This window comes from Zalophus californianus, chromosome 10 (genome assembly GCF_009762305.2).
Source record: "Zalophus californianus isolate mZalCal1 chromosome 10, mZalCal1.pri.v2, whole genome shotgun sequence".
NCBI lineage: Eukaryota > Metazoa > Chordata > Mammalia > Carnivora > Otariidae > Zalophus > Zalophus californianus.
In genome coordinates this window covers 103,778,004-103,798,134 of record NC_045604.1, presented here as the reverse complement: position 1 = coordinate 103,798,134, position 20,131 = coordinate 103,778,004, and the positions used below count along the sequence as shown (strand labels likewise).

Here is a 20,131-nt window from a genome sequence, read left to right as displayed (position 1 = left end):
GCCCTATTTCTTTTATGTACACTGATTTTTTTTTTTATAATTTAAGAAAATGGGGAAAAAATAGTACCTTGTGGGGGAGGAACGATCGTACAAAGTAACGGAAAATTCACTGGGGAATTCTAAAGCAACAAGCATACGCGGTTGTACAGAAAAGGCGAGTCAGTGGGCAGGCGTCACACCACTGTCCCCGGCAGGTGACTCCTGCCGGTCCTCTCTGACGTCCTTACTGTCCCAGGCTGTCCTGAGACGTCTATCTCTGTCCCTTACCCCACGGAACTGTCCTCCAGGCTTCTAGAAGCACTGAGATCAGCCTCATCAGTCTACTATCCCCATCACCTGTGCTACTTGTCGGACGCTGGGGACACTCAGAGATGGGACGCTGGCTTTCCTTGCTGCCTGGCGACGCCACCTTAGCGCCGACAAAACCGTACAGCGTTTTTATTAACTAAGATGCCACACGTGCCCAGGTCGGGTGCCAAGCCCTGAGGTTCTCTGGGGCCCTGTCACCCTGTCACCATGTCCATGAGGCTGAGGCTGACTGCAGACACGTGTGAGAGCGGCGTGGAGACCACGGTTGTGTCAGGGGCAGGCGCATCCCCGTGCCGATCGAGGGCAGCCTTTTTTCCAAATCAGAAGGCGCTGACTCCTGTCTCTCCTGGACGAGGACTCTCAGGACCCCTGTCACCCCGAGCAACGAGTTCTCCCCCCTAACTGGCCACCGGGGCCATTGTCTTCTGACACAGCCTGGCCAGGAGCCCTGCCATCTGCAGGAGGGAGTTCACACCTTCTGCTATCTTCATATGCGTGTATCCGATTTCCTGAAAAGCAAAGCACATGTCAATCTGGTTAATAAATGAGGGAGGGGGGCGCCGGGGTGGCTCAGTCGGTTAAGCGTCTGCCTTCGGCTCAGGTCATGGTCCCAGGGTCCTGGGATCGAGCCCCGCATTGGGCTCCCTGCTCCGCGGGAGGCCTGCTTCTCCCTCTGCCACTCCCCCTGCTTGTGTTCCCTCTCTCGCTGTGTGTCTCTGTCAAATAAATGAATAAAATCTTTAAAAAAAGAATAAGTGAGGGAGGACTTTGTTTTTTTTTTTAAAGATTTTATGTATTTATTTGAGAGAGAGAGAGAATGAGAGATAGAGAGCATGAGAGGGAAGAGGGTCAGAGGGAGACGCAGACTCCCTGCCGAGCAGGGAGTCCGATGCGGGACTCGATCCCGGGACTCCAGGATCATGACCTGAGCCGAAGGCAGTCGCTTAACCAACTGAGCCACGCAGGCGACCTTTTTTTTTTTTTTTTTTTTTTTTTTACTTAAAATGGACGCAATGAACTCAAACTTCAGCTGGAAAAGGAACTCTTAAGTTGTCATGAGTTGTGTTTAGAGTTCAGTTTATTTGGCTATTTCCCTGTAAGGTACTGTTAAGAAAATAACAACAACAACAAAAAAAACCCCAAAAAACAAAACAAATAAAAGCCAGGCTTGGAGAAAATATTAAAATACTTATAAAACACATGTCTGATAAAGGGACTTGAAGCCAGGGTATATAAGTAAGTCTCAAAACTCAGTAAGAAGTAAATGACTCAATTAAGAAATCGGTAGGTTTGAACAGATGCTTCATTAAAGATAACGGATGGCAAATCGGCACATGTGAAAGTGCTCGACGCCGTTAGCTGTTGGGAAATGCACGTTAAAGCCGGGGTAAGATGCTATGGGACACCTATCAGAATGGCTTTAACAGCATCAACCGAGGGGCGCCCGGAGTGGCCCTGGGCGTTGAGCGTCGAACTCTTGGTTTCCACTCAGGTCGTGTTCCCAGGATTGTGAGATCGAGCCCCTCATCAGACTCTGCACTGGGCATGGAGCCTGCTGGAGATTCCCTCTCCCTCTGCCCTGCCCCGCCCCCCGACTCTCTCTCTAATAAAATCTTAAAAAGGAAAAAAAGAATCAACCCAACACTGCAAGTGCTGGCTAGGCTGCGGGGGGGGCATCTGGAACGCTCACACACTGCTGGGAGAAATGCACAATCTACAGCCGCTTCAGAAATCGGTTTGGCAGTTTCTTATCAAGTTAAACATACCTTGACCATTAGAACAAGCAATCCTACCTCCTGGGAAGTTGCCCGAGAAAAATAAAAACTTACGCTCACATTCACACCGATTCGCATGCGCAAATGTTTATAGTGACCTTACTGATGGTCCCCAAAACCCAGACCCCCCGGCGTCCTTCAAGTGGTGAACACACAAACCGTGGTTCGCTGCTCGGCAAGGAAAAGGAACGACCCACCAACAGATTCAACAGCATGAACAAACCCGAAGTGCATTAAGCTAGGCGGACTACTTGATTCCGTTGTCATCTCCACAGGACAACCTTCTGGAAAATTCTGTCCCCCCAAAGAGAAAACAAAGCGGTGGTTTCTGGCTGCTGGGGGAGAAGCTGACTACCAAGGGGCACATGTATTTAGGGGGCGGGGGATTTATAGAGCTGTTCCGACCTTGATTGTGGCCTTTACAAGACTGAACACTAGTCAACAGAAGGCACCTGAGAGGCTGCATTTTACTCTATGTAGATTATACCTCAATTCACCTGACCGTAAGGGTAAACAAATAAACAAATCTTGAGTGAAGAGAGCCACCCTAAGGAACTCTAGGTCGCTGACTGGCAGAACAGGCTGAAACCAACTCCCGGCCCCAGGACGATCTGGCGTTGGGACACTCACTGAGCATCTTCCAGGGGCCAGGCCTGGGAGCCAAACGAAGAGACCACAGCGTGGCCCACGCTCCCCAGGAGAGCCACTGCTGTACTCTCACTGACCTTGATAAACTCCAGTTTCAAGTACTCCGCCATTTGGAAGGTTTTGCACACTCGAAAAATGTTGCCAATGATGTCTTCCGGCGAATAGCCAAGATGCCACAGGTGAGCGAGAATCTAGACAGAGGAAGATACACTGGGTGACAAGGGTACTGGGGGGGCGGGGAGAGGGGTTGAAGCCACACCAGTCTTGGGCCTGTCCCACAGCAGGGAGCAGACAGATCATCCTCGGCAACCCAGCCATCCAGCCTGCCCTGGGGGGGGGGGGTGGTCACTGGAGTTTCCCAACAGGGAGAAATTACATAACAAATGTTTGTTTATTTATTATTTATTTATTTATTTATTTATTAGTTAACTCCAGCTGGCTCCATGCCCAATGTGGTGCTTGAACTCAGGATCCTGAGATTAAGAGTCACATGCGCTACCGGCTGAGCCAGTCAACTGCCCCAATATCTCAAATGTTTTAAAATGTACTGCATGGTAAGGGCACCTGGGGGGCTCAGTCGGTTAAGCGCCAGACTCTGGGTTTCGGCTCAGATCATGATCTCAGGATTCTGAGATCAAGCCCCGTGTCCGGCTCGGAGCTCAGTGCGGAGTCTGCTTGTCCCTCTTCCTCTGCTCTTCCCCCTGCCTGCTCGCGCCCTCTTTCTCTCTCTCGCTCTCATATATAAAAACAAAATCTTTTAAAAAATGTTTTGCATGGTCTCCTACGACACCCATGTAGTGTCTTTATCCAAGGCTCCTAAAAAACTGTATTAATCATCCCAGTGAGCACCCAGGGGGAAGAGGCCCCCCTGCAGGCCTAGCCTCCACCAGCTCTCCACCAAGCAGAGTCCTCCCAGCCTTCTGCCCGGTCTCAACCACAGGCCCCAGTTCCAATCCCACCCAGCCCACTCAGATGGTGGGGCCTGGGGTCAGTTGTTTTGCCTCTGCTACAGCATCTCAAGGCAGATGCAGGGGGCACGGAAGCTCTGTGTCCCTAAATCTGAAGGCTACCTTTGGGCCCTGTGTCTGGGTCTCTGGCTTGGTCTCGAGTTGGTTTCGAGTTACATCTGGCCCTGCCCTAAACCCAGTCCACTTCTGGCCTAGTTTGGTGAGAGCAGGGGGCGGGAAATTGGCTGGGACCAGGCCAGTGGCCTTAAATCATACCATTGCCACCCTTGTGGACCTGAGGGTCACCTGAACTGTGATGATGCCCCCTGGAACGTGCCCATGGGACCAGGCTCCATAACGAGGCTGGAAGCCCTGGGTCCTGCTTCTCCCAGATGACCAGGAACCACTGGGTCCCTGAACGCCATTCCCATGTTCCTCAGGGGGACGGGAGGCGAAGTCTCCCTTGGCAGACACAGATGGCATCATGGAAACGTAAGGAGATGGGCTGGTCTTTCCTCAGGTCTTGGGTGGACAAAGTCCCCTTGTGGAGGATATAATTATAGGACAAAGACATGACTCTGAATTGCAGGTTGAGTGCTTGTCAGCAGTGTGATTTAGACCAAGGAATCCAGTGTCCTGGAATCCGTTTCTTCCTCTGGTGTGTACCCAACTCCTGGCCTCATTCTAAGAATCGAGGGGAGCAATGCATGTGAGCGAAGTCCCCAGCACACAGAGAGGCCCCCTCTGCACTGCCGAAGAAGCAAAGTCTCCCCCCCGAGTCAGGGAGGAGGGACGCAAACCTTGTACGCCTCATCGATGTTGGCGTTCACGCAGTGCTGGATCATCTCCTTCACCAGCAAGGGGTGGGGCTCGTCGCAGACCTGAGCAAACCGGGAAAAAAGGCCTGTCAGCGGCTGAGGGGGCCCACCTGAGGAGGAGCCCCGACACACCAGCGTAACCAACCACTCAGCGGGCTTTTCTCATCAAATTCCCTGGCAAACAGAACCAGGTTTGGGGCGCCTGGGTGGCTCAGTTGGTTAAGCGACTGCCTTCGGCTCAGGTCATGATCCTGGAGTCCCGGGATCGAGTCCCACATCGGGCTCCCTGCTCAGCAGGGAGTCTGCTTCTCCCTCTGACCCTCTTCCCTCTTGTGCTCTCTGTCTCTCATTCTCTCCCTCTCAAATAAATAAATAAAATCTTTAAAAAAAAAAAAAAAAAACAGAACCAGGTTTGGGAACACCGCTCTCACTACCAAACGAGTGACCAGAGTGTGGCGTCAACCTTCCTTACTGGGGAGGAAGTTCGAACACCGTGGTTACAGATTGCCCAACCATAAGCGGAGTGAACAAGGGCTGACAGGAATCTCTTGTCTTCTGAAAAGCTGTTAGCCACACACCTTAGGTCACTCGGAGGACTGCTTGCCCAGAACCACTCATAATCCACTTACAAACTGGACCAACCTCCCACCTGGAAGAGAAACTGGCTTTCCAGCGACAGACTCCCCCCGACCCCAGCATGTCAGCGTGAAGAGGAACAGGTATCCCCGAGCCTGGGGCTGCCCCCCCCGGCCCCTCCCTCCACTGGCCTGGAGTCTGCGCTCCACCCTCCACCCCGGGACCCATATTTAAAACTTCGACTTCTTCTTTTTTTTAAGTAGTGTCCATGCCCGACACTGGGCTCGAACTCACAACCCTATCAAGACCTGAGATCAAGAGTCGGCACTCTACTGACTGAGCCACCCAGGCAACCCCCAACCACATTTACAACTTCTTTTTTTTTTAAAGATTTTATTTATTTATTTGAGAGAGAGAGAATGAGAGATAGAAAGCACGAAGGGAAGAGGGTCAGAGGGAGAAGCAGACTCCCCGCTTAGCAGGGAGCCCGATGTGGGACTCGATCCCGGGACTCCAGGATCATGACCTGAGCCGAAGGCAGTCGCTTTAACCATCTGAGCCACCCAAGCGCCCCCACATTTACAACTTCTAAAGGAGGCTTCTGCTCTCTCCCACAGCCCCAAGTGTCCTAGAACTTCTCTTCCAACCTCAGTTAACTTCCCCCAGAAATCCTGCTTTCCAGAGCCCTGGAAGGTCTGCTCCAGGGTGGCTCAGAGGCTGAACTGTCTAGAGGAGACATTTTAAGCAAGTTCCTGGAGTGTCCCTGAAGACACAGTGACCACCAGGGGTGAAACAGGCTTTCCACACGGCTTTCTTTACCCACAAACTTAATAAGAAACAGCTATGGTCTGAACGCATGGACAGCCCTACCCAGTTTTTACCCCCAAATAAGGGGGAGACTAACTGGCCTCCAAAAGAGCCAAGTGTTTTAGAATGGGGCAGCCCGTTTTCAAAAGCGTTCCCAGGAGAAAAACCCTTGGCCAATGTGGGAGAGTGGGAAACTTCCTCCTTCAGCTTGGTGGGTGTGGGAGGCAGGGAGCAGGGGCTCAGCGTCCCCCTCCTGCCTCCCAGCAGTGGGACCATCCCGGGGAGGGAGCAGCGGGGAGCCTGTATCCTCTGCCACCCGATCTGAGAGCCCTAGGTGCGGCGCGGCCTGAGGCCCTTTGGGGCGCGCAAGCACTTCCACTTCCCCACGTGCGGGGGCGCTCCCGAGACCCTCCCGATTCTGCGCGGAGCGCAGGGGCCCCAGCGGCTCCTGTACCTTGAACACGTTCTCGCTGTTAATAAAGCCGAACCCCGAGAAAGTCGACTGCACGTTGTTCAGCGCCTGTGGAGAATCAAGTGCGCGTTGGGGGCGATTTTCAGTCCTGAGCACCCCACCCCCACCCCCCGAGTCCAAGCGGAGCCCCCTTCTCCCGGGCCTGTCCTGGGCCAGTCCAAAGCCCCAGTGGGCAGGGTCCATGGTCTCTGCGCAGCTACCCCCCCACCCCGCCGAGAACAAGGCACACGCAGCCCAGGAGGTGGGCGCAGAGGGGCCCCGACGGCACGCACCTGCCTCATGTCCCCCTGCGCCGTGAAGATGACAGCTTCCAGGCCGTCGTCGGTGTAGGGCACCTTCTCCTGCTCCAGCACAGTCAGCAGCCGGGCGAGGACCTGGGCGTCGCTCAGCTTCGTGTAGCGGAGGACTGCGCAGCGGGACTGAATGGGCTCTGACCGGGACAGAAGGGTGAGGCACCCCGCAGAGGCCGGCGCATCCCCAACAGCCCCTCGTGTTAGGAAGCCGCGGCGCGGGACACGCACCAGCCACGACGGCACCAACAGCTCCCTCCCCAGCCGGTGCTCTCCGCTAGCTCAAAGCATCAGCCAGTAAGCCTCCCCAGCACTGCCCCGATGGCCTTAGCTAGCCTCGGCTTCCAGAAGGGGAAAAGACCCTCCAGGATCGAGACACCCAGGGGCCACAGCCCGCAGGTGAGTCGGTGCTGGGCTCCTGGTCACCGTGTGTGCTGGGTGTCCCCACCCGGCCGGTCCTGGGTGAGCAGGGCCATGTGCGGGGTTTCTCTGAGGTTCCACAGAAGATTCTGACCACAGCCTGGGCAGAGAGCCACTAGAGAGACGGATACAGAATTCTGGAAGCTGCCCCTGACCCTCCTTTTAGACTGTGACAACAGCTTCTCCATGATCTCCAAGCCCCCATCTGCTCTGTGTTCCATCCTCTGTGCTCACACACACTTTCAAGGAATGCACTCCTCTAAGTTTCTGTGCTTTTAAAGAAACCTGGGAGTCCTAAGAGTTAGTCCACTTCAACTTATCTGAAATCAGGAATCTCCACCAAGACCCTAATTACGTATTTGGCTTATCAGCACAAGATAAGATAAAAGCAATTAATGTTCCAGCTACACTAGAAGTTTCCTTTAGCAGATTTTTTTCTTACACCGAAAGCTGAGTTCGCAGAATTTATTATTATTATTTTTTAAAGATTTCTCTATTTGACAGAGAGCGAGTGAGAGAGGGAACACAAGCAGGGGGAGTGGGAGAGGGAGAAGCAGGCTTCCCGCAGAGCAGGGAGCCCAATGTGGGGCTCGATCCCAGGAGCCCCAGAATGAATGAATGAATGAATGAATGAATGAATGAATGAATGAATGAATTTATTTATTTATTTATTTAAAGTAGTCTCTACACCCAATGTGGGGTTCAAACTCACAACGCTGAGATCAAGAATCGCATGCTCTTCTGACTGAGCCAGCCAGACGCTTCAGAGTTCACAGAATTTAAGCATATGTCAGAATAAGGTGGCATGGCCATCCTCAGAGCGAGTGTGTCTCTCTCTACACTGGAATGAGTCCAGAACCCAAATTGAGGTTCAGTGACAAAGAGTTTAAAAATCAACTCTGTAGCAGGACACCTGGCTGGCTCGGTCAGTTGAGCCTATGACTTTTGATCTCCCGGTTGTAAGTTTGAGCCGCACTGGGTGTGGAGATTAATCAAAAATAAAATCTTTAAAAAAAAAGAAAATAAAAATCAACTATAGCAATTTGATCTTGAGCTATTTCCTCTAACACTAAGAAATACATTTTCTTTTTTTTTTTTAAAGATTTTATTTATTTATTTGACAGAGAGAGACACAGTGAGAGAGGGAACACAAGCAGGGGGAGTGGGAGAGGGAGAAGCAGGCTTCCCGCTGATCAGGGAGCCCGATGCGGGGCTCGATCCCAGGACCCTGGGATCGTGACCTGAGCCGAAGGCAGACGCTTAACGACTGAGCCACCCAGGCACCTCAGAAATAAATTTCTTTAGTGATTTCGTTTATATATCTGTTGTTGCTCTTTAGAAATTAAAAAAAAAAAGTCAGGGTACTATATGGATCAGAAAAATTGACAAGGGAGGGCTGGCCCTTTCTCTGCCCACAGCTGCTGTGTCAAATCACTAAAGGAACTCGTGGATGCACAGCCCTACGCAAAATGCATCTGGGGAGGGGGTCTCTAAGTAGGATGCCACTCCTGCCCTCAAAGATGTGTTACCACACTGGTGGCATCTTGAAGGTCGAGAATGTTCTCATTCAACGCCTTATATTCCCCACCAGCACTGTATAGAACAAGAGTAAATGTTTGCTGAGTGATAGCTGAACAGGTTAATGAAGAAATGGGCATCTGGTGCAGGTGCGAGGACACGAAGGGTTCCTGGTGCCACGGCCAGTCCGCCGAGGCTGGGAACCAGGACCACACGGCACAGCGTGGCTGGCCACACGCCAGTCTGCAGCTGCCACTGGGGCCTGGGTGCAGAAGGGCGAGTCCCAGGGCTGAGCTCACACAGGCTGGGGGTTAGCAGGGTGGGCATGATGCAAGAGAGGGGTGAGAAACGGTGAGAGGGAAACAAAGCGGGAGGGCACCTGGGTGTCTGCCTTCGGCTCAGGTCATGATCCCGGGGTCCCAGGATCGAGTCCCGCATCGGGCTCCCTGCTCCACGGGGAGCCTGCTTCTCCCTCTGCCTCTGCCTTTCTCTCTCTCTGCCTCACATGAATAAAAAAAAAAAAAAAAAAAAAAAAAAAAAATCTTTAAAAGGAAAAAAAAGAAATCATTCTCCAATCTCATTAAAAAAAAAAAAAAAGAAACAAACAAACCCGGACTGCGTCTGCCATGGGTATCGCAAAGGGAGGAAAGTGCAAACCAGCAGGAAGCTGAGACAGGAGTGGGGCAAAGGAGTGAGGAAGCAGACAGACTTCAGGGGACGGAGAGACAGGTGCCGGGTCAGAGTGGACTGATGGGTGAGCTTGCAACAGGGGAGGCGGTCCCTGGTGATGACAAAGCCCCGTGTACAGCGGAGTGTGTGCCAAATGCCCAGTGCACACAGAAAGTGCAGGAGCACGTCTGGGGCAAGGCAGTGACCATGACACTCACTGTACACAGGACACTGAAATGTCACCTGTGCCCACGATGATGCAAGAGTCCAAAAGAATCAGGGTTCCAGTACCAGCTCTTCCATGTGCTGTGTGACTTTGGGCAAACTACTCAGCCTCTCTGAGCTCCAGTTTTCTCCTCTCTAATGTGGAGCTAAGAATACCTTCACGTAGAATTATATAAAATTAAAAGAAAAAGTTGATTCTGTAGTGCTCAGCCCATGGTAGGCAATCAAAAAGCCCCTACTCTTCTGTGACTAAAGAGCCAATGTGAGCACCATGGGTGGACCCCAAGCCACGTAGAGCTTACTCTCACCTATGATTTTATCTGAAGCATTACAAGCAAGAGCAAAGCGAGTTGTTTTGGAGTAGATTTCCATGGTTCTCCTCAAGGCTTGCTGGGCTCCATCAGTCATGCTGAGAAAAGAAAAACACACGGGGGCAGTTTGCAACTGGAACCCAGGGCCCACTGGACACAAATCCCTCCCTAGAGAGCCTGGGCACCCTCGAGTCCAGGTCATGGTCCTGGGGCCCTGGGACCGAGCCCTGCATCTGTGGGGTTCTCTGCTCAGCGGGGAGTCTGCTTCTCCCTCGCCCTCTGCCCCTCCCCCCCTCGTGCTCCTTCCTTCCTTCCCTCCCTCCCTAATAAATAAAATCTTTTTTTAAAGAAATGGTTAAAATGGTAAATTTTATGTCGTGTGTATTTCACAATAAAAAGAGATATCACTGGGGCGCCTGGGTGGCTCAGTCGGTTAAGCGTCTGCCTTCGGCTCAGGCCATGATCCCGGGGTCCTGGGATCGAGCGCCTGGTCGGGCTCCCTGCTCCGCCTGGAGCCTGCTTCTCCCTCTCCCACTCCCCCTGCTTGTGTTCCTGCTGTCGCGCACTCTCTCTCTCTCTCTCTCTCTGTCAAATAAATAAAATCTTAAAGAAAACCATCTTCCCCTATCACTCATTCCCAAAAAAAAAAAAAAAAAAAAAAGAGAGAGATATCATTTAAGTCATCCACGGGAAGCTGGAAGGAACCCATTAACTGACATTGTCTTCTACAAATGTTTGTAAGTTACTAATAAAGATAAGGTGTAAGACTCAGGTGCCTGTTAAATTGCTTTTGGAAGATGTGATAAGCTGGTCTGCCACAAAAGTGCAGAGGGGAGAGAGCTTCTGCTTTAATAAAGCCTGACAAGAGACTGAGAAATCGAGGTCAGCGTGTACTTGGCAAAGGGCTCTACCTGTCTGCTTCATCCAGGATGATGATCTTGTGCCGCCCTTTGGGAAGGGTGACCTTCTGCTGGGCAAACATTTTGATTTTGTTCCTCACCACATCGATGCCCCTGAAACGACAAGGTGTCACTGTGCTGTCGCCTTCCCAGACACATCCATGTAACTTCAGGGGGCTTCTAACCCCCGTAACACCACCACACACACAATTTTAGTTTTTAGGTTTTCGGGGCAATTCTAACTATGTATAAGGATTAACGTTGCATTACTTTTATTCCTTCGTGGAGGTCCTCCAAAAAAACAAAGATAAAATGTACTTATTCCTTCTGACAGCATGAGAGTCATTTTATCTTGCAATTACCCTGCGAGTTCACTGGACCCCTGGATAATCTGAAATATGTCATGAGGTCTCAGTGACCTTATTCTTCCTGTATCTTGAAACGAAATGGCAATGTCATAATCCTAGTGACTATTTCCCTGTTCCTTATCAATTATTCCCAACTATGCTAAAAAAAAAAACACAAAACGTTAAAGCCTTAAGAAAATGCAAGACTTGTCGCACTTGCCTCTGATGGTGTGATAGGAGGGAAAACTGTCCCTACTGCCCCATCCTACAATGTTTTGTGTCGCTAGGGGCACTGCATTCTCTTTCTAGAAGATATAAGTTCAGATACACCACCTTTGTTGTTTTTTAAAGCATTCATCGATCGCAGCTGAAAATTCAAAACTTTTTCATTTTCCACTAACAAAAGATGAAACAAATGACAGAGAACATTCCATACTATTAGACAAATCAGAAAATGACCAGAGAGAGAAAAGAGCAGCACTTTGGACGCTAATGAGGACAGTGAAACCGACCACAGTCAGACTGTCTCAGACTATGGGGTCCTCCAATGCCAAAATCGTGGGTGCATCTTCTCAAACTTTAGTATCAAGGAGTGAACAATATATATCTAAGGACGAAAAATAAATACATATCCATCCGGTGGGTCACTCAACAGGAAGGACTTCATTCCCCAATATCTTCTGCCCAGAACGTGAACCATCCCGTTTTGCTAAAAGGTCATGTGACAGTATTCTCTCACCTGTTAAGATGCTTGCTTGCCCATCAACATTTACAGGGTAGTTGGCAGTAATCAAAAGCTGAGGGCAGGGGCGCCTGGGTGGCTGTCATTAAGTGTCTGCCTTCGGCTCAGGTCATGATCCCAGGGTCATGGGATCAAGCCCCGCATCGAGCTCCCTGCTCGATGGAAGCCTGCGTCTCCCTCTCCCACTCCCCCTGCTGTGTTCCCTCTCTCGCTGTGTCTCTGTCAAATAAATAAATAAAATCTTAAAAAAAAAAAGTAGCGAATTTGGAGGCGCCTGGGTGGCTCAGTCAGTTAAGACTCTGACTCTTGATTTTGGCTCAGGTCATGATCTCAGGGTAGTGAGATCGAGCCCCGCGTCAGGCTCCACACTGGGCATGGAGCCTGCTTAAGATTCTCTCCCTCCCTCTGCCCCTCCTCTTGCCTCGAGCGGGTTCTCTCTCCCTCTTAAAAAAAAAAAAAAAAAAGCACCTGGGTGCTTTGGGGGCCCCTGGGTGGCTCAGCTGGTTGAGCATCTGACTCATGATCTTAGGGTCATGAGATCGGGCCACTCAGCGGGCTCCATGCTCAGTGTGGAGTTGGTTTATCCCTCTCCCTCTGCTGCCCCCCACCCGCCATCCCGTGTGTACGCTCACGTGCACTCTCTCTCTATCTCAAATAAATAAATAGTGAGTTTGATGAGTCAAGGGTGAGTATAACAAGAAGTGACAATAAGCTAGAACCTATTTGTATTTGACGTCTGGAATCAGCATTTACAAAATGGGTCGCTCCCAGGCTCGTTCATGACAGCGGATGGGCAGGTAGTTGCCTACGAAGGGTGTTGTCTGTTTCACGTCTGTGTGGCTCTTTCAAACCAGGAAAACAGTAAGGCGCTGAGACCCACATCCTCAAGGAATCACCGAAGGCAGACTCTGCAGACATTTTATTCAACGGTTCCTCATTTCCTAGTCCTCTACTGGTTCTATCTGAAGAGGGAACAGTACCTCCCACCCATCAGGATGCCCACCACCGCCAGCAAACACAGAAAACGAGTGCTGGTGAGGATGTGGGGAAATCGCGCACTGTTGGTGAGCCCATCAAGTGGCACGGCTGCCATGGAAGACAGTGGGGCGCTTCCTCAGAAAATCAAACAGAATTACCAAAAATAATCCAGCCATCCCATTCCTGAGTATGTGTCCGAGATACGTGAAGCAGGGTCTCAAAGAGCTATCTGTACAGCCCTGTTCATATGAGCATGATTCCTAGTTCACAGGAGCCAAAAGATGAAAGCAATGCAAGGGTCCAAAACAGATGAACAGATAAGCAAACTGTGGTGGTCTCTCCACACAGTGGACACGATTCAGCCTTAGAAAAGGAAGGGCATTCTGACACCTGCCCCAACACGAGGAACTTTGAGGGCATTATGCTGCGTGAAGTAGGCCAGTTACAAGAAGACAAATACTGGACGATTCCACTTAGGTGAGGTCCCTAGAGGAGTCAAATTTATAGAAACAGAAAGTAGGATGGTGGTTGCCGGGGCTGGGTAGAGGGGGAAACAGAAAGTTATTGTTTCATGGATATGCAGTTTCAGTTCCGCAAATGAAGTGGAAATGTATGTAACACCACTGAATGGTGCGCTTAAAAATGCTGAAGATGGTACATCTTATGGTATGTGTATTTTACCACAATTAAAAATAATTTTTAAAATTTTCATTAAAGGGGTGCCTGGGTGCTGTGGGTTGCGGAGGAGGTTCGAAGGGGAGATGAGCATCGGTTGAGCGTCCTGACTCTTGGTTTCGGCTTAGGTTGTGGTCTCAGGGTGGTGGGATCGAGCCCCGCATCAGGCTCCATGCTCGGCGGGGAGTCTGCTTAAGATTCTCTCTCCCTCTGCCCCTCTCCTGCACACCCATGTGCATATGCACTCTATCTCTCTCTTTAAAATAAATAAATCTTTAAAAAAACAAAAAACACCTTCATTAAAAAAAAAAAAAGAAACCAGCTAGTCAGTGCTTACGATGCCACTCTGACAGGCAAGTGACGCCCATTCTCATTCACGGGGAAGGATCAAAGGAAAACACAAAGCTGGGGAGACAAACCCCAAGTACAACACAGAATTTGCAAAAAGGCGGCTTCTGTGACAACTCAAACTTCAAACACTCGCCACCCTTCACGCAGTCCAAACTCCCAGGTGTACCTGTCATTGGAGGCATTGAGCTCCAAAACAGCATCCTTGAATGCTGGGCCCAGCAGGGTGCGTGCCAAACACAGGATGCTTGTAGTCTTGCCGGTTCCGGGGGGGCCCTAGGGAGGAGACGGCAAGGGCTTGAGGCCAACAGAATGAGCTTGCCTTTAGCTCCTGAGTTCCTGCTCCCCACTATTTGCGCTCATCTCCCCTTCGAACCTCCTCCGCAACCCACAGCACACATCGAATCAACACAGCCACCCACCCAGAGGCCTCCCGACCAACTGGGGCAGAATGCTTCCCTCTGCCAAGGGGAGTGTCAAGGGCTCTGGTGACCATGGGCCTCTCTGACGAGGAAGCTCTGTGCACTTAAGCTCTTGGGAGGCAGGGAAAGTGAGACTCCAAGACCTCCAACAGGGCCAGGACCAGGGACTTACAGCAATGATAATATTGGGCACGTTCCCTTCTCTTGCAAAGACCTGGAGGAAGAAAGGGGCATCAGAACTGGTTAATCTGCAGACCCGAGGCGCCAAGCCTCCTCCCCAGCCACACAGGCCCATGTGGTGACGTGGCCACAGATTTCTCCATGTGGATGTCCCACGGAGCTCTCCCCTTCGCATATTCTGAACCGAATTCCTCATTCCCCCTCATACCCACCGAAGGGTCCACCCATGCTTCCCCTCACTTGGGCCCTCGATGCCATCAACCGTACCATGGCCATTGACTGGTCTCCTGGCCTCTAATCCTGCCCCACACCCATGTATTTTCCCTACTGTAACCACAACCAATTTTCTAGAACGCCCCAGCTATTAAAACATTTGCACCGGGGCGCCTGGGTGGCTCAGTCAGTTAAGCGACTGCCTTCAGCTCAGGTCATGATCCTGGAGTCCCGGGATCGAGTCCCGTATCGGGCTCCCTGCTCAGCGAAGAGCCTGCTTCTCCCTCTAACCCTCCCCCCTCTCATGTACTCTCTCTCTCTCTCTCTCATTCTCACTCTCTCAAAATAAATAAATAAATCTTTAAAAAAAAAAAAAAAACACATTTGCACCAGATGAAGCCCTTGGATGACTCCTTCCTGCCCTGTGAGCCCCAACTCAAACAGGGCTCAGGAGGCCCTGCCCACCTCACCAGCTCATTTCTCACAACCCAATACACACTCTACAGCCTTTTTACTCTGTGGGCTCCATGGACCCGCAGCATCGGCATCCCCCAGGAGCGAGGCAGAAATGCAGACTCTCTGGCCCCACTCCCTGGATCAGGATCTGCATTTTTAACAAGATCCCCAGGCAATTCATACACATATTAATGTCTGGAAAGCCCTACTCTGTATTCCAATCAGATGGCATAACCCTCGTTTCCCCCCCCGCCACCGCCAACGAGCTAAGCCCTCTCACCTCTGGGCCTTTGCACATGCTATTCCTGCTGCCTTCCCTCCCTCCGCTCCTGGCCCCCCAAGTCTGACTAACTCCCACTTACTTAGCTTTGCTGTCCCTTCTTCCATCTGAGAACTAAGATACTGTGAGCAGGTTAACACCCCCCGCCCATGTGCTTCCACAGCACCCCATTTTGCCTCTGTCAGAGTGCTCATCACACGACCTATTGACTTTGACCCCAATGAGACTAAAGCCCACACAGGCAGGGGTCATGTCTATTTTGTTCACTGTTATATCAACAGCTCCTAACACCGCACCATATCCGGCCCACAAATATTTGTAAAATGAACTCATTTGTAAAACAAACAAGTATCTTGGTAGCTGTTAAGAGTCTAAGTCCCCATTACTGCAGAGACTGCCTCCGTCATGTCTCAAATAGCTGGGCTTCTAGATTCCACCTATAGACCTCTAGGGTTAGGATTCCAAACCTTGCCATATGGGGCACACTTCTGCTCACTCCTGGTCCTGTCGTCCTGAAGACGGCTGTGCCCTGTCACTCAGTCCCCCTAGGCGGGGGTTGGCAAACCATGGTGGAGGGGTGATGGCAGGAAGAAGGGGGGGTAATCCAGCCTGAGGCCTGTTTTTTGTTTTTTTGTTTTTAAGGTTTATTTATTTGAGAGAGAGAGAGAGAGAGAGAGAGAGAACACAGCGGGAGGGGCTGAGGGAGAGGGAGAAAATCCCAAGCAGACTTCCCATGACCCTAAGATCATGATCTGAGCCAAAACCGAGAGTCAGATGTTCAACGGACTGTGCCACCCAGGCGCCTTGGGGCCTGTTTTTATAAGCCCCCTAGCTAAGAATGATTTTTATGATTCTAAAGGATTGTTTAAAAAATTAAGAATAGGGGCGCCTGGGTGGCTCAGTTGTTAAGCATCTGCCTTTGGCTCAGGTCATGGTCCCAGGGTCCTGGGATCGAGCCCCGCATCGGGCTCCCTGCTCAGCGGGAAGACTGCTTCTCCCTCTCACTCCCCCTGCTTGTGTTCCCTCTCTCGCTGTGTCTCTGTCAAATAAATAAATACAATCTTTTAAAAAAATAAAAATAAAAAATTAAGAATATTGGACAAAGACATTATACAGTTTGTAAAGCCTAAGGTATCTACTAGTCGGCCTTTACAGAAAAGGTTTGCCATCCCAGCTTTAGAATCATAGGTCAGAGAACCCCTCTCCAATAAGCCAGCGCCTCAAACATGCGAAGTTAGCCACTACGGTTTCTAGTCTTCTCCAAACTGATTGGCTCTCAATCCCTCAATTCTTCTGAATTCATGGCTCACTCCACCCCTCACTATCTCAGCCATCTTCCTCCAAATGCCTCCCTTGAGCTTGTCAAAACCACATAATGTGACATAGGATAATCTCTTAAAAAAAAAAATCAGGGGCGCCTGGGTGGCTCAGTCGGTAAAGCATCTGCCTTCAGCTCAGGCCGTGATTCCAGGATCCTGGGATCGAGCCCCGCATCGGGCTCCCTGCTCAGCAGGGAGCCTGCTTCTCCCCCTCCCTCGGCCTGCTACTCCCCCTGCTTGTACTCTCTCTCTGTCAAATAAATAAATAAAACATAAAAAAAAAAATCACTCACCTCTAGCCTGCTCACCGTGTCTTCATTCCCGACAATTTCATTCAACTTTACTGGCCTATATTTTTCAACCCTGTTTTTAAGAAAACGCATAAAGACGGTGATGTAACTATTTTCACGCTCCCAAGAACAAGTGCTAAAGGGCAATCCTGAGAGCTCTGTCAGAAAATTATAGACAGGCAATTTAAAATATAGTAAATGTTGCAGGTTTTAAATTTGAAGAGGTAACCCAAGTGCCATTTGAAAAGTTAAGTGCCTAAGAACTGTACACGGAAGGCTTTAAACCTGCCACAGCCGAGATGCACCCGTTGTTGCTGGAGAGGGGCCAGAGCGGGCCATCTGGAGCGCTGTGACGCTGGGTGGCCGCATGGTCTGCCCGTCACAACAGAAGCTCAGCACATGAGGCACTGACATCATCTGATCTGACAGACACGGGTACAGCCGAGCCCCCTTCTTATCCCTTACCTGCCAGTTTTTGTGACTGGTGCCAGGTGCACTGCAGGGCTGGCTAGACAGAAACCACAGGCCTGCCCTGTGATCCTATGAGGCTATGGGAAGTGTGGACAGGCTCGTGGCTTACTCAGATGAATACTCTCTCTCAGAGGGAGAGAGCCTTCAAGCAGACTCCCCGCTGAGCTCACAGCCCAACTCAGGGCCCGATGCCATGACCCCGAGATCACGACCTGAGCCAAAAACATGAGTCGGATGCTCAATCGACTGGGCCACCCAGGTGCCCCAATACTTCTCTTTTTAAATGAATAAAAGCAAGCCATGCTGTGAGCAAATGACTTTCTCTAGCTGAAAACAGAAGTGGCAGTAGATTTGCAATCAGCACTTCCTCTGCCCTTTATTATACTCTGATTTACCCTCAGCCTGCACTCCCTACAGGGCCTGGTTCTGCTCCAGAAGCAGCTACATGCAAAGAAGCTTGTTGGCCACATACTACAGTAAATAAAGAGTTCTCCTCCAAGACCAGCAGATGGAGCATGCTTGTTGCTACTCATTTCTTGTTCATACTCAGTCCTTCCCAGGTGCGAGCACTGTATAAGGAGTTTGGAGATCTTAGGGGGAGGAAAGTGGAAGGTACAGAAAGGAGCAAGACACGGTTCTTGCTCTAAAGGCTTTCCCTATCAGCAAGCACAGAGAGCTTAGCAAATCCTCCTACAGTGCTAAACTGCTTATATAAACCAAGGGCTGTGGAATCAGCACCTAGGAATATCAGGTGCTGAAATTTGAGCTAGACTTTGAAGATGGCAAACATTCTCCTCCTCGGGGCCTCCATAGGGGCTCCCCCTGCCTGAAAGCTTTCTCCACATTGCCACTTGGCTCACTCCCCGAGTTGCCGTCTTTGTTGAAATATCATCTCATCAAAGGCCTTCCCTGACCACCAGTCATTTACCCGATGCCACCAGTCATCATCAAATATACTACTTATCTCCTGGTTTGTTCTTTATTCTTTCCCTATCAAATGGAAGCTCATGACACCAGAGTGTGTCTTGTATAATGAAATATCCTAAGCATTTAAAGTAGTGTCATACATAAAAAATGTAACTCAAGCCACATATGTAATTTTACACTTGCTGGTGGCCACATTAAAATGTAAAAAGAGGGGGGGCGCCTGGGTGGCTCAGTTGGTTAAGCGACTGCCTTCAGCTCAGGTCATGATCTCAAGGTCCTGGGATCGAGCCCCGCATTGGGCTCCCTGCTCAGTGGGAAGCCTGCCTCTCCCTCTGACCCTCCCCCTGCTTGTGTTCCCTCTCTCGCTGTCTGTCAATTAAATAAATAAAATCTTTAAAAAAAAATGTAAAAAGAGGGGCGCCTGGGTGGGTCAGTCTGTTAGGCGTCTGCCTTTGGCTCAGGTCATAATTTCAGGATCCTGGGATTGAGCACCACCCACCTGTTTGTGCACACATGCTTTCTCTCTCTCAAGTAAATGAGTAAAAATGTTTTTAAAAAAAGTAAAAAGAAAATAGGTGAAAGTTAATTTTCCTAAGAATTTATTGAACCTAGTGTTATCATTTTCAACACGTAATCAATATAACAATTACAAATGAGATTTTTTTCTTTTATACTAAGTCCTGGAAATCCGGTGTATTTTGTAAACTTACAGCCCTACTCAATTGGAACCAGCCTCATTTCCAGGGCTGTCAATGGACTCAAGGGGCTAGTGGCTGGGGGACTGAACAATGCTGCTGTGGATGTTCCAGTAAGCCCTACTGCGCTCCATTTAGGTATCAGCTCAGGAGAGGGGTGGGCTGGAGGGATGGGCATGCACGGAGGACCGAGAATAAACCATAACCGCGCGCAGAGGGAGTGGGACCAGAGCGGATCGCCCACACCACACCTGTGCCCGCGGCAGGTGACTTTCCATGTCACCAGCTCCTCTCAGATACCCAGGATGCGCCTTCTGCACACAACCCCGAGTTCCGAACCTGCATCCGACGCTTCCCGCCATCAGAGTAGCCTCAGGCACAGCGCCAGGCGCCGAGTGGGTGGTCACAGGGGGCAGCTATGATCAGAATTAGCACTGTTCTGACCATGACCCCGCTTCCAGAGTTCAGACCCGCCACTCTTGAGCCCGGGGGGTTGTCAACGACGCGCGTCCCTCGCCCTCTCCAAATACTAATCTACTCGATGCCACCCCGAGGCTTCCTGCTCCGCTAAGGACTCCCTAGAACAAGCTCCCGCCCCTAGGGTCCCCCGGGACACGGCCCGCCAACTCGCCCACCCACACGTCCAGAGCACCCATCATTCATGGCCTGGGCCCTCACCACGGCAGCTCGTAGTGGCCGGCGCTGCCCGAGACCTTGCTGGAGGCGGGGGCAGGGTCCTGGGCCCCGCGCTCGCCCGCGCCACCACCGCTCTCCCGCACCTCCATTCTCCCGCCGCCTCTTCCCGCACGGGAGGCCCCGGCTCGTGACGCCATCACGCAGAGCCCGCCCCTAGCACCCGGGGGACGCCGGGCGGAAGCGGAAGCGGTGGGCCAGCCCCCTTTCGCGCCTGCGCAGAAGGCACCGACCTGGCCAGGGGTTGGGGGAACGCTGGTTGTCATGGAGCCGGGCCAGCGAGAGGAAAGCGAGACCCGACCGCATCGACCTCCGAGAAGGCAGGTCGCTCCAGGGAGGGACGTTGGACGGTTTTCGTCTTTGTGTGATTTGTGTGGGAAGCCCTCTCGGCGCGGCGGGTCTGGAGCGGCG

General features: G+C 51.1%; 1 protein-coding gene across 2 annotated transcripts; it reads right to left on the bottom strand.

Moving 5' to 3' along the window:
- Positions 1-384: 384 nt before the first annotated feature.
- On the bottom strand, positions 385-19,863 carry RFC2 (replication factor C subunit 2). Of its 2 annotated transcripts, none has more exons than XM_027613938.1 (11): positions 19,706-19,863; positions 16,938-17,007; positions 14,369-14,410; positions 13,944-14,050; positions 10,697-10,798; positions 9,783-9,883; positions 6,625-6,782; positions 6,335-6,400; positions 4,480-4,560; positions 2,810-2,923; positions 385-818 (listed from the first exon to the last, which is right to left on the bottom strand). In XM_027613938.1, exons 1-11 carry the CDS (start codon positions 19,858-19,860, stop codon positions 708-710), a joined length of 1,107 nt encoding a protein of 368 aa, XP_027469739.1. In that variant the 5' UTR covers positions 19,861-19,863; the 3' UTR covers positions 385-707. The 2 variants fall into 2 exon arrangements, with proteins under 2 accessions (XP_027469739.1, XP_027469740.1); XM_027613939.2 differs by lacking the exon at positions 19,706-19,863 and adding an exon at positions 19,279-19,649.
- Positions 19,864-20,131: the final 268 nt, after the last annotated feature.

What these genes read in the sequence shown, in the direction of transcription:
- RFC2 (XM_027613938.1), bottom strand. Translation starts at nt 19,860, where the DNA reads ATGGCGTCACGAGCCGGGGCCTCCCGTGCGGGAAGAGGCGGCGGGAGA. An exon ending in ATCCTGGATGAAGCAGACAG is followed by an intron (nt 9,884 to 10,696) that starts GTAGAGCCCTTT and finishes TTCTTTTCTCAG; the next exon opens with CATGACTGATGGAGCCCAGC. An exon ending in ACATCGATGAGGCGTACAAG is followed by an intron (nt 2,924 to 4,479) that starts GTTTGCGTCCCT and finishes TCCTCTGTCTAG; the next exon opens with ATTCTCGCTCACCTGTGGCA.